General features: G+C 40.2%; 1 protein-coding gene across 1 annotated transcript in view; it reads left to right on the forward strand.

The window, feature by feature from the left end:
- Nucleotides 1-14,329, forward strand: part of LOC133582965 (tetraspanin-2-like) — a 34,018-nt gene that overhangs the window by 17,778 nt on the left and 1,911 nt on the right. Inside the window, exons 3-6 of the mRNA XM_061937082.1 lie at nt 1,990-2,087; nt 3,270-3,344; nt 3,890-3,970; nt 8,837-8,908. Coding sequence (XP_061793066.1) covers nt 1,990-2,087; nt 3,270-3,344; nt 3,890-3,970; nt 8,837-8,908 — 326 coding nt within the window. The remainder of the gene's footprint in view (nt 1-1,989; nt 2,088-3,269; nt 3,345-3,889; nt 3,971-8,836; nt 8,909-14,329) is intronic.

A 14,329-nucleotide genomic window follows, 5' to 3' on the forward strand; every position in this document is an offset into this window, starting at 1 on the left:
TGTGTGTTGTATGTAGAGCACATTGCTTAGCAGAGTTCAGTGATGCAAATGTATGTCAAGTTGATCAACAGATTGTATTATTCTCCAGTGCAATAACAGTACTAAAATTAAGGCTAAAAGGGCATTAATGGGAGCTTTAAAAAAAAAAAGTAGAAGAAGTAACTAAATAGTTACTTTTCACAGTAACGCATTACTTTTTGGTGTAAGTAACTGAGTTAGTAACTGAGTTACTTTTGAAATAAAGTAACTAGTAACTGTAACTAGTTACTGTTTTTCAGTAACTAACACAACACTGTATATATATATATATATATATATATATATAGTAGGAAGTACACGCACACACATGCGCACAAACACGCACACACAGTACACTGCTCTCCTCTGCTGGTGAGGTGATGAACTGCAGTTGAATCAACAATTTTTTATTTTTTTTGCTTTCCTTAAAAGTTGTTAAGATGCTCATAAAGTGTACGTTGTAACGGTTGTTGTGTTACTAAATTGTATATGTGCTCAAAATGATTCAATTAAGGTCACATTTACATTCTATCTTTAAAAAGTTGATGCAGTTGTTTTCGGATCGGTACCAAAATGGGTGGTGTCGCCTTAAAATATCACTAAAATATCATAATAATAATAATAATAATAATAATAATAATAATAATAATACTCGCCGAGCGTATCTTACACGCATAAACATCCATGCAGCCGTGAATATTTGCAACATGTCTCCTAAAGCCGAAGAAAAAGACTCACTGATCAAAGACTGAGCTCAAGAAACATTTAATCAGTCAAGTGTCGAATGTAATGTAAGCAGAACCAGAAGTATTACCTACAAAATAAAAGCTCCTAAATGACAAAAGCATGCATTTTAATGAACAAAACCTCTGAAGGAGTTTTGAAGCCAACCAAAGTTGTTTAATGTTGTAAATAATAAATATTTTCTTACTGGTATATTTTGTACATACTTTAAAATAAATGTAGTACTTTTTTGGAGTTAATACTATTTGTACTTCCAGCTGTGTACATAATAACAGTTTTTACAGTTGTACACATGATATTACTATCAATTTATGGTACTTTCAGGCATGTACATAATAACAGTTATTACATTTGTACACATGATAGTACTACATGTTTGTACATTTATGGTACTTGCAGGCGCGTACCTAATACCAGTTATTACAGTTGTACACATGATAGTACTACATGTTTGCATATGTATGGTACTTACAGGCGTGTACATAACAGTTATTACAGTTGTACACATGGTAGTACTACATGTTTGTATATTTATGGTACTTGCAGGCGTGTACATAATATCAGTTATTACAGTTGTACACATGATAGTACTACATGTTTGTATATTTATGGTACTTTCAGGCTTGTACATAATAACAGTTATTACATTTGTACGCATGATAGTACTACATGTTTGTACATTTATGGTACTTGCAGGCGCGTACATAATAACAGTTATTACAGTTGTACACATGGTAGTACTACATGTTTGTATATGTATGGTACTTGCAGGCGTGTACATAAGTTATTACAGTTGTACACATGATAGTACTATATATTTATGGTACTTGCAGGCGCGGACATTATAACAGTTATTACATTTGTACGCATGATAGTACTACATGTTTGTACATTTATGGTACTTGCAGGCGCGTACATAATAACAGTTATTACAGTTGTACACGTGATAGTACTATATATTCATAGTACTTACAGGCGTGTACATAATAACAGTTGTACACATGATAGTACTACATGTTTGTATTGGTATGGTACTTGCAGGCGTGTACATAATAACAGTTATTACAGTTGTACACATGATAGTACTATATATTTATGGTACTTGCAGGCATGTACATAATAACAGTTGTACACATGATAGTACTAGATGTTTGTGGTACTTGCAGGCATGATGACAGTTATTACAGTTGTACACATGATAGTACTAGATGTTTGTTGTCCTTGCAGGCGCGTACATGATGCTGGGGGCCACAGTGCTGATGATGCTGGGGGCCCTGCTAGGAAGTGTGGGGGCCGTGAGAGAGTCTCAGAGTCTTCTGACTTCAGTGAGTTGACAACTTTTATTTTTATTTTACTAAGTAAGCAAGTAAATATTACTTCATTCCAAAGTACTGTATACTACTTTATCATACTGTGTACTACCTTGTGGTACTGTGCACTACATACTTTGTGATAGTGTGTAGTACTTTGTGATACAGTCTACTACATACTTTGTAATAGTGTGCAGTACTTTGTGATAGTGTGTAGTGCTTTGTGATACTGTGTACTGCATGCTTTGTGATAGTGTAGTACTTTGTGATACTGTGTACTACATGCTTTGTGATAGCATGTAGTACTTTGTGATAGTGTGTAGTAATTTGTGATACTGTGTACTACATGCTTTGTGATAGTGTGTAGTACTTTGTGATAGCGTGTAGTACTTTGTGATAGCATGTAGTACTTTGTGATACAGTGTACTACATTTTTTGTGATAGTGTGTACTACATGCTTTGTGATAGTGTGTAGTTCTTTGTGATAGCGTGTAGTACTTTGTGATACAGTGCACTACATGTTTTGTGATAGTGTGTAGTACTTTGTGATAGTGTGTAGTGCTTTGTGATACTGTGTTCTACATGCTTTGTGATAGTTTTTAGTACTTTGTGTTGCAGTGTACTACATGCTTTTTGATAGTGTGTACTACTTTGTGATACCGTGTACTACATACTTTGTGATACTGTGTAGTACTTTGTGATAGTGTGTACTACATTATTTGTAATAGTGTATACTACATTCTTTGTAATAGTGTGTAGTGTTCTACATCTTTGTGATAGTGTGTACTACATGCTTTCTGATAGTGTGTACGACATTCTTTAATAGTCTGTACTACATTTTTTGTGATAGTGTGTACTACATTCTTTGTGATAGTACTTTGTAATAGTGTATACTACATTATTAGTGATAGTGTATACTACATTGTTAGTGATAGTGTGTACTACATGCTTAGTGATTAGTGTGTACTACATTGTTAGTGATTAGTGTGTACTACATGCTTAGTGATAGTGTGTACTACATTGTTAGTGATTAGTGTGTACTACATGCTTAGTGATTAGTGTGTACTACATTGTTAGTGATTAGTGTGTACTACATGCTTAGTGATAGTGTGTACTACATTGTTAGTGATAGTGTGTACTCCATGCTTAGTGATAGTGTGTACTCCATTGTTAGTGATAGTAGTTTGTGTATTGCAGTTCTTGGTGTGTCTGCTGATCATATTTGCTGCAGAGATCACAGCAGGCGTGTTTGGATTCATCAACAAGGAACAGGTAAACAATAATAATCATAATCATAATAATGTACTGAATATAAACATGTATAGTATTTATATTTACATGTAAACAATAATCATAATAATAATAAACATGAATGTGATGTATATTTTCAGGTATATAAAGATATATATAATGTATATTTACATGTATATAATGTATATCTACAGGTATATAAAGATGTATATAATGTATATTTACATGTATATGATGTATATTTACAGGTATATAAAGATGTATATAATGTATATTTACATGTATATGATGTATATTTACATGTATATAATGTATATTTACAGGTATATAAAGATGTATATAATGTATATTTACATGTATATAATGTATATTTACAGGTATATAAAGATGCATATTTGCATGTATATGATGTATATTTACAGGTATATAAAGATGTATATTTACATGTATTTAATGTGTATTTACAGGTATATAAAGATGTATATAATGTATATTTACATGTATATGATGTATATTTACAGGTATATAAAGATGTATATTTACATGTATATAATGTGTATTTACAGATAGTGGAGGAAGTCCAAAAGTACTACAGCACGTCCATCAGAGACAACACCAGCAACATTTCAGTCATCTATCACACAACTGTGAGATACACTCTTCACTTCTTTATTCTCATATGTTTGATTTATATTCATCATATTTATCATAATCATATGTTTTCATTATATTTATCATATTCATCATAATCATATTTATCATAATCATCATATTTATCATAATCATCATATTTATCATAATCATCATATTAATCATAAAATCTTATTTATCATATTTATATTCCTCACATTTATCATGTTCATCATATTCATCATATTTTTCATATTAAAATATTCATGATATTCATCACATTTATAATATTTATCATATTCATCACATTCATATTTATCACATTTATTAATAATATTCATCATATTGTATCATATTCATATTCATATGTATTCTATTTATTTATAATGTACATATTCATCATATTGTATCATATTCATATCCATCATATTGTATCTTATTCATATTCATATGTATTCTATTTATTTATAATGTACATATTCATCATATGTATCATATTTATCATATTGTATCATATTCATAATATGTATTCTATTTATTTATAATGTACATATTCATCATATTGTATCATATTCATATCCATCATATTGTATCTTATTCATATTCATATGTATTCTATTTATTTATAATGTACATATTCATCATATGTATCATATTTATCATATTGTATCATATTCATAATATGTATTCTATGTATTTATAATGTTCATATTCACCATATGTATCATATTTATCATAATCATCATATTTATCATATTTGTATGTATCATATTTAACATATGTATCATATTCATATTTATCATGTTCATATTCAGCATATTCATCATGTTGATTTATCATATTCATCATATTTATCATATTCATATTTATCATATGTACATCTCATATTAATCATGTGTATGATATTTATCATAATCATCATATTTTTATCATATTGATTTATCATATTCATCATACGTATCATATTTATTTATCATATTCATCATATTTATCAAAATCATCATATTTTTATCACAAGTATCACATTTATTCATCATATTCATCATATGTCATATTGTATTTATGTATCATATACATCATATATATCATAATAATCATATTCATATTTATCATATTTATGTGTCATATTCATCATGTGTATGATATTTATCATAATCATCATATTCTTTATCATATGTATCATATTGATTTATCATATTCATCATATGTATCATATTTATTTATCATATTCATCATATGTGTCATATTTATCATATTTAATTGTCATAGTTATCATATAAGTCATATTTATCATAATATTTTGATCATAAGTATCACATTTATTTATCATATTCAGCATTTATGTCATATTTATTTATCATATTCATCACATGTATCGTAATAATCAAATTCATATTTATCATATTTATGTCTCATATTCATCATATGTATGATATTTATCATAATCATCATATTTTTATCATACGTATCATATTTAGTCATCATATGTATGATATTTATCATAATCATATTGTTATCATATGTATCATATTGATTTATCATATTCATCATATGTATCATATTTATCATATTCATCATATGTGTCATATTTATCATATTTATTTATCATATTCATAATTTGTGTCATTTTTATTTATCATATTCATCATATGTATCATAATAATCATATTCATATGTATCATATTTATGTCTCATATTCATCATATGTATGATATTTATCATAATCATCATATTTTTATCATACGTATCATATTTATTCATCATATGTACTGTATGATATTTATCATAATCATCATATTTTTATCATACGTATCATATTTATTCATCATATTCATCATATGTGTCATATTTATCTTAATCATCATATTTTTATCATAATCATCATATTTTTATTATAAGTCCATCCATCCATCCATCCATCTTCTTCCGCTTATCCGAGGTCGGGTCGCGGGGGCAGCAGCTTAAGCAGGGAAGCCCAGACTTCCCTCTCCCCAGCCACTTTGTCCAGCTCCTCCCGGGGGATCCCGAGGCGTTCCCAGGCCAGCCGTGAGAGATAGTCTTCCCAGCGTGTCCTGGGTCTTCCCCGTGGCCTCCTACCGGTCGGACGTGCCCGAAACACCTTCCTAGGGAGGCGTTCGGGTGGCATCCTGACCAGATGCCCGAACCACCTCATCTGGCTCCTCTCGATGTGGAGGAGCAGCGGCTTTACTTTGAGCTTCCCCCGAATGACAGAGCTTCTCACCCTATCTCTAAGGGAGAGCCCCGCCACTCGGCGGAGGGAACTCATTTCGGCCGCTTGTACCCGTGATCTTGTCCTTTCGGTCATGACCCAAAGCTCATGACCATAGGTGAGGATGGGAACGTAGATCGACCGGTAAATCGAGAGCTTTGCCTTCCGGCTCAGCTCCTTCTTCACCACAACGGATCGATACAGCGTCCGCATTACTGAAGACGCCGCACCGATCCGCCTGTCGATCTCACGATCCACTCTTCCCCCACTCGTGAACAAGACTCCGAGGTACTTGAACTCCTCCACTTGGGGCAAGATCTCCTCCCCAACCCGGAGATGGCACTCCACCCTTTTCCGGGAGAGAACCATGGACTCGGACTTGGAGGTGCTGATTCCCATCCCAGTCGCTTCACACTCGGCTGCGAACCGATCCAGTGAGAGCTGAAGATCTTGGCCGGAGGAAGCCATCAGGACCACATCATCTGCAAAAAGCAGTGACCTAATCCTGCAGCCACCAAACCAGATCCCCTCAACGCCCTGACTGCGCCTAGAAATTCTGTCCATAAAGGTTATGAACAGAATGGGTGACAAAGGGCAGCCTTGGCGGAGTCCAACCCTCACTGGAAACGTGTCCGACTTACTGCCGGCAATGCGGACCAAACTCTGACACTGATTATACAGGGAGCGAACTGCCACAATAAGACAGTCCGATACCCCATACTCTCTGAGCACTCCCCACAGGACTTCCCGGGGTACACGGTCGAATGCCTTCTCCAAGTCCACAAAGCACATGTAGACTGGTTGGGCAAACTCCCATGCACCCTCAAGGACCCTGCCGAGAGTATAGAGCTGGTCCACAGTTCCACGACCAGGACGAAAACCACACTGTTCCTCCTGAATCCGAGGTTCGACTATCCGGCGTAGCCTCCTCTCCAGTACACCTGAATAGACCTTACCGGGAAGGCTGAGGAGTGTGATCCCACGATAGTTGGAACACACCCTCCGGTTCCCCTTCTTAAAGAGAGGAACCACCACCCCGGTCTGCCAATCCAGAGGTACCGCCCCCGATGTCCACGCGATGTTGCAGAGTCTTGTCAACCAAGACAGCCCCACAACATCCAGAGCCTTAAGGAACTCCGGGCGGATCTCATCCACCCCCGGGGCCTTCCCACCGAGGAGCTTTTTAACTACCTCGGCAACCTCAGCCCCAGAAATAGGAGAGCCCACCACAGATTCCCCAGGCCCTGCTTCCTTATAGGTAGGATTGAGGAGGTCTTCGAAGTATTCCCTCCACCGATCCACAACATCCGCAGTCGAGGTCAGCAGAGCACCATCCCCACCATACACGGTGTTGACACTGCACTGCTTCCCCTTCCTGAGGCGGCGGATGGTGGTCCAGAATTGCTTCGAAGCCGTCCGGAAGTCTTTTTCCATGGCCTCCCCGAACTCCTCCCATGTCCGAGTTTGAAGCCGCACACCGCCTGGCCTGTCGGTACCTGTCTGCTGCCTCAGGAGTCCCATGAGCCAAAAGAACCCGATAGGACTCCTTCTTCAGCCTGACGGCATCCCTCACCGCCGGCGTACACCAACGGGTTCTAGGATTACCGCCACGACAGGCACCAACCACCTTGCGGCCACAGCTCCAATCGGCCGCCTTGACAATAGAGGTACGGAACATTGTCCACTCGGACTCAATGTCCAGCACCTCCCTCGTGACATGTTCAAAGTTCTTCCGGAGGTGGGAATTGAAACTCTCTCTGACAGGAGACTCTGCCAGGCGTTCCCAGCAAACCCTCACAATGCGTTTGGGCCTGCCAGGTCTGTCTGGCATCCTCCCCCACCATCGCAGCCAACTCACCACCAGGTGGTGATCGGTAGAAAGCTCCGCCCCTCTCTTCACCCGAGTGTCCAAAACATGAGGCCGCAAATCCGATGACACAACTACAAAGTCGATCATGGAACTGCGGCCTAGGGTGTCCTGGTGCCAAGTGCACATATGGACACCCTTATGTTTGAACATGGTGTTTGTTATCGACAATCTGTGACGAGCACAAAAGTCCAATAACAGAACACCACTCGGGTTCAGATCCGGGCGGCCATTCTTCCCAACCTCTCCAGGTTTCACTGTCGCTGCCAACATGAGCGTTGAAGTCCCCCAGTAGAACGAGGGAATCACCCGGGGGAGCACTCTCCAGTACTCCCTCGAGTGAATCCAAAAAGGGTGGGTACTCTGAGCTGCTGTTTGGCGCGTAAACGCAAACAACTTTTTTTATTATAAGTATCACATTTATTTATCATAGTCATCATATGTGTCATATTTATTATATTTATTTATCCTATTCATCATATTTATTTATCATATTCATCATATGTATCATATTTATTTATCATATTCATCATGTGTCATATTTGTCATAATTATTTATCATATTCATCATATGTGTCACAATAATCTTATTCATATTGATCATATGTTTGATATTTATCATAATCATCATATTGTATTATATGTACCATATTGATTTATTATTTTCATATTCATCATACATATCATATTTATTTATCATATTCATCATAATTATCATATTTAACATATGCATCATATTTAACATATGTATCATATTTAATACATTTATCATATTTACATTTGCAGTTGGGTTGCTGTGGAGGATCTTCATCATCATCATCATCAATGCTTTGTGCGCATGCTCCTCAGGAGACGAAGGTGAACCTGCTTGTTGTGACGCCTTTTGGCCACGTGAGGGCGCCACACCTGTCAATCATGTCACTGACAGCAGGGTGTCCTAACTTTTGCACTGAATAATATAACATGCGGGCGCAAATTTCATATTTTTCACTTTCAAAACCAATATCTATATATATATATATATATATATATATATATATATATATATATATATATATATATATATATATATATATATATATATATATATATATATATATATATATATATATATATATATATATATATATATATATATATATATAAATAATAATCAAAAATAAGTACAAAAACAGTACAAAACAGCGCCAGGGGTTGTAAATTCGAAGTAACTAAAATAGAATGATAAATATATATATATATATATATATATATATATATATATATATATATATATATATATATATATATATATATATATATATATATATATATATATATATATATATATAGTATGTGAATGTGAGTGTGAATGTTGTCTGTCTATCTGTGTTGGCCCTGTGATGAGGTGGCGACTTGTCCAGGGTGTACCCCGCCTTCCGCCCGAATGCAGCTGAGATAGGCTCCAGCACTCCCCGCAACCCCAAAAGAGACAAGCGGTAGTAAATGGATGGATGGATATATACAAACCCCGTTTCCATATGAGTTGGTAAATTGTGTTAGATGTAAATATAAACGGAATACAATGATTTGCAAATCCTTTTCAAGCCATATTCGGTTGAATATGCTACAAAGACAACATATTTGATGTTCAAACTCATAAAATAAATAATCATTAATTTAACAATTTGATGCCAGCAACACGTGACAAAGAAGTTGGGAAAGGTGGCAATAAATACTGATAAAGTTGAGGAATGCTCATCAAACACGGAAACCGACATCAATCTCTAAAGGATATCACCACATGGGCTCAGGAACACTTTAGAAAACCACTGTCACTAAATACAGTTGGTCGCTACATCTGTAAGTGCAAGTTAAAGCTCTACTATGCAAAGCCAAAGCCATTTATCAACAACACCCAGAAACGCTGCCGGCTTCTCTGGGCCCGAGATCATCTAAGATGGACTCATGCAAAGTGGAAAAGTGTTCTGTGGTCTGATGAGTCCACATTTTAAATTGTTTTTGGAAATATTCGACATCGTGTCATCCGGACCAAAGGGGAAGCGAACCATCCAGACTGTTATCGACGCAAAGTTGAAAAGCCAGCATTTGTGATGGTAAGGGGGTGCATTAATGGCCAAGACATGGGTAACTTACACATCTGTGAAGGCACCATTAATGCTGAAAGGTACATACAGCTTTTGGAACAACATATGCTGCCATCTAAGCGCCGTCTTTTTCATGGACGCCCCTGCTTATTTCAGCAAGACAATGCCAAGACACATTCAGCACGTGTTACAACAGCGTGGCTTTGTAAAAAAAAGAGTGCGGGTACTTTCCTGTTTTGCCTACAGTCCAGACCTGTCTCCCATCCAAAATGTGTGGCGCATTATGAAGCGTAAAATACGACAGCGGAGACCCCGGACTGTTGAACGACTGAAGCTCTACATAAAACAAGAATGGGAAAGAAGTCCACTTTCAAAGCTTCAACAATTAGTTTCCTCAGTTCACAATCGTTTATTGAGTGTTGTTAAAAGGAAAGGCCATGTAACACAGTGGTGAACATGCCCTTTCCCAACTACTTTGGCACGTGTTGCAGCCATGAAATTCTAAGTTAATTATTATTTGCAAAAAAAAAATAAAGTTTATGAGTTTGAATATCAAATATGTTGTTAAAAAATTTTTTAAAATAAAAAAAAAAATAGATTTTTTAAAAATGAGAATGGATTCTGAATCGCACAACATGAGAATCGCGATTCGAATTCGAATGGATTTTTTCCCACACCCCTAATATTTACCGTATTTTCCACACTATAAGGCACACCTAAAAACCTCCAATTTTCTCAAAAGCTGACAGTGCGCCTTTTAATCCAGTGCGCCTTATAGTGCGGAAAATACGGTATGTATACATATATATATATATATATATATATATATAATTTCAGGGGAAAATCAAAAAGTTGTAGATAAAAACAAATTATATATATATATGTATATATATATATATATATATATATATATATATATATATATATACAGTATATATAACAAAAAGTCTAAAACTAGATGTGACCAATCTCAGTCTAAGACTAGATGTGACCCATCTACGTTTAAGACTGGATTTTGTCACAAGTGGTGCGCATGGTGATGCGGGGGTTTGTTCTCCCAAGATGCAAGGGACGAATCCGGACAGGACTTGCAGGTAATAACTTGATTTAATAATAAAATAACACAAAATTGGTACAAAACAGAAAACCAACAGCAAACAGTCTTTTCGAAGAGGGCGTGGAGGATTCCGGCTACGGGACGTGGCTGGTCTTAAAGGCGATGGAGAGAGAGACTCTCCAGTATTCCCCTCTGGAGCGCGAAGACCTTTTGTGGGGGCCTGACGGTTCGTTGGTCCAAATCGACTCCATCTGGCCCGGGGATGTCCGCTCACAGCCAGCCCGAACGCGTCAGCGAAAGCGGAAGTCAGCCAAGAAGACTTCGGCTCGCGGCAAAGACGCACCTATCCCACAACTTTTCCTTCCGGATCACAGCCAGCTACAAGCAGCCCAGGATTCTGCTCAAATATTTGGTAATTATAATGACCATATTTTCAAAGATTCCTCCGACTGGCCTGTCAATCACTGGGATTGCAGCTATGACGTCATTCCGTTGTCGCCCCCCGAGGACACGCCCCCGTCCACTTTTGATGACGTCATAGAAAAAGACATTTTTTTGCATTCTGTTAATTCTTACTGTCAGCCACTTCCTAATGACTTTAATTTGACAATTAAACACTATCAGGACATTTTTGTTAATTCTAGGTCTAGTCAGTCCCACTCACCTTCTGACTTTCAAGCTCAGCCTCCAATTACTTTGGCCCCACCCCCTAAGGCTCAAGCTCCACCCACTCCTCTGTCTGCTGTGCCACGTGCTGCTCTGCCTTCTCCACTTCCTGTTCCAGCACAGTCATCTTCCGAGACACCCCTCGAGAAGTACAGTCCTGCTTGGGTGGATGAGTGGTACCGGAAGGTACTGATTGAACTAAGACTTGAGGAACAATCCCAAGCGGCAAAGGACACTCCGCATTCTATTGAAGAGCAGAATAGACAATTTGGACAATCAAAAGGGGAGGAGCCTACCCCCCTCCTCACCTCCTCCCTTCCACCCCTAAAGACTGTTCCAGACTGCACAAGACGCGTCTGGGATCCGCTTCTTGAGGGGGGGGCTAGTACTGGGTGCTTTGCTAGTGGGCGGGCACAGCTGCGCCCAGCCAAGCCCAAACCTCCATGCCGGCCTCCGCCACCAGTCCTCCGGCATGCTAAGCCGCAACCCCCTGCCCGGCCGCCACCACCGGTTTTTCGGCATGCTAAGCCGCAACCTCCTGCCCGGCCGCCACCACCAGTCGTTCGGCGTGCTAAGCCGCAACCCCCGGCCAGGCCACCTCCGCCAAGGTCACGCCCAGCACCTGCTCCAAGTCTGGTTCCCACACCAGCACCTGCTCCAAGTCTGGTTCCCACACCAGCACCTGCTCCAAGTCTGGTTCCCACACCAGCACCTGCTCCCACGGCAACGACAGCCCGGACGCCTGCTCCGCCCACGCCGGCAGACGAGCCGCCTGCTCCGCCTCTGGCTCCGCCCACGCCGGCAGACAAGCCGCCTGCTCCTCCCATGCCGGAAGACGAGCCGCCTGCTCCGCCCACGCCGGCAGACGAGCCGCCTGATCCGCCCACGCCGACAGACGAGCCACCTGCTCCGCCCACGCCGACAGACGAGCCACCTGCTCCGCCTCTGGCTCCGCCCACGCCGACAGACGAGCCGCCTGCTCCGCCTCTGCCTCCGCCCACGCCAACAGACGGGCCGCCTGCTCCGCCTCTGGCTCCGCCCACGCCGACAGACGAGCCGCCTGCTCCGCCTCTGGCTCCGCCCACGCCGACAGACGAGCCGCCTGCTTCGCCTCTGGCCCCGCCTGCTCCGCCTCTGGCTCCGCCCACGCCGACAGAGACGCTGCCTCCTGCTTCCACGGCGACGTCGACTCCTCCTGTTTCCACGGCGACGACGCTTCCTGTTTCCACGGCGACGACGCTTCCTGTTTCCACGGCGACGACGCTTCCTGTTTCCACGGCGACGTCGGCTCCTCCTGCTTCCACGGCGACGTCGGCTCCTCCTGCTTCCACGGCGACGTCTGCTCTCTCCTCGTCTCCGGTGGGCTTTTCCAGGACGCCGCCACCTTCCTCGCCCTCATCGTCGTCTCAGCGACCTCGAGTGGTCTGGCTGCGCAAGTGGTGCTCTCGGAGGTTTGTGTATGGACGCCAGTGGCGCAAACAGCAGCGACACCCGAGACGTAGTCGTAGAACTCTCCGGCTGCTGAACTTCTGGCGCCACTCACGCCCACCTTCTCGGCAGCCACAAATGTGGCCTTTCCGTGGTCGCCCGCCTCGCCTACAGCAGCGGCGTTCCATTCGCCGCCACCATCTGACTCGTCCCCGGTGGATTCGGGGACACTTGGCCTGGCGACCCACCACCAAGTCTTCCCTCCACCCTCCCTGGACTCTTGAACTGTATTTTAGTGTTTTGGGTTTTGTTTTTTCCAAGGAACATCTGGAATCTGTCCTTTAAGGGGGGAGTACTGTTATGATCCGCTGTCCGGATCATATTCTGTTTATGTTTTCAGTTCACTTGGGTTCTCAGCACCTGTTGAGTTTGTGTTTCTCAGTTGCCATGACGGCAGATTATCGTCACCTGCCTCTGGTTAGTGTTCCGGACGCGCACCTGTTGCCGGGGCACTAATCAGAGGGCTATTTAGTTTACGCGCTGGCCTCACTGGGTCTGTTGGTTCTGTTTGCTCCCTTGCAACAAGTTACGCTCCTAGTTTCGCTCATAGTCTGCATTTTTGATATTAGCATCCTTTGGCTACCCTTTTGTTTTCTGTGCCGTGGGCACCGCGCAGCATATTTTGTACTACAACTCGAATAAATCATTTATTGCAAGCCGCTTCCTGATCCCTCTGCATCTTGAAAAGACGACCTCCGGCATCACAATGCCACGCAAGCGTAACAGGATTTGACCCATCTAAGTCTAAGACTAGATGTGATCAGTCTAAGTCTAAGACTAGATTTGACCCATCTAAGTCCAAGACTAGATGTGACCAATCTAAGTCTAAGACTAGATGTGACCAATCTAAGTCTAAGACTAGATGTGACCAATCCAAGTCTAAGACTAGATGTGACCGATCTAAGACTAAGACTAGATGTGACCCATCTAAGTCTAAGACTAGATGTGACCAGTCTAAGTCTAAGACTAGATGTGACCCAT

The sequence above is a fragment of the Nerophis lumbriciformis genome, linkage group LG03 (genome assembly GCF_033978685.3).
Source record: "Nerophis lumbriciformis linkage group LG03, RoL_Nlum_v2.1, whole genome shotgun sequence".
NCBI classification, from domain to species: domain Eukaryota; kingdom Metazoa; phylum Chordata; class Actinopteri; order Syngnathiformes; family Syngnathidae; genus Nerophis; species Nerophis lumbriciformis.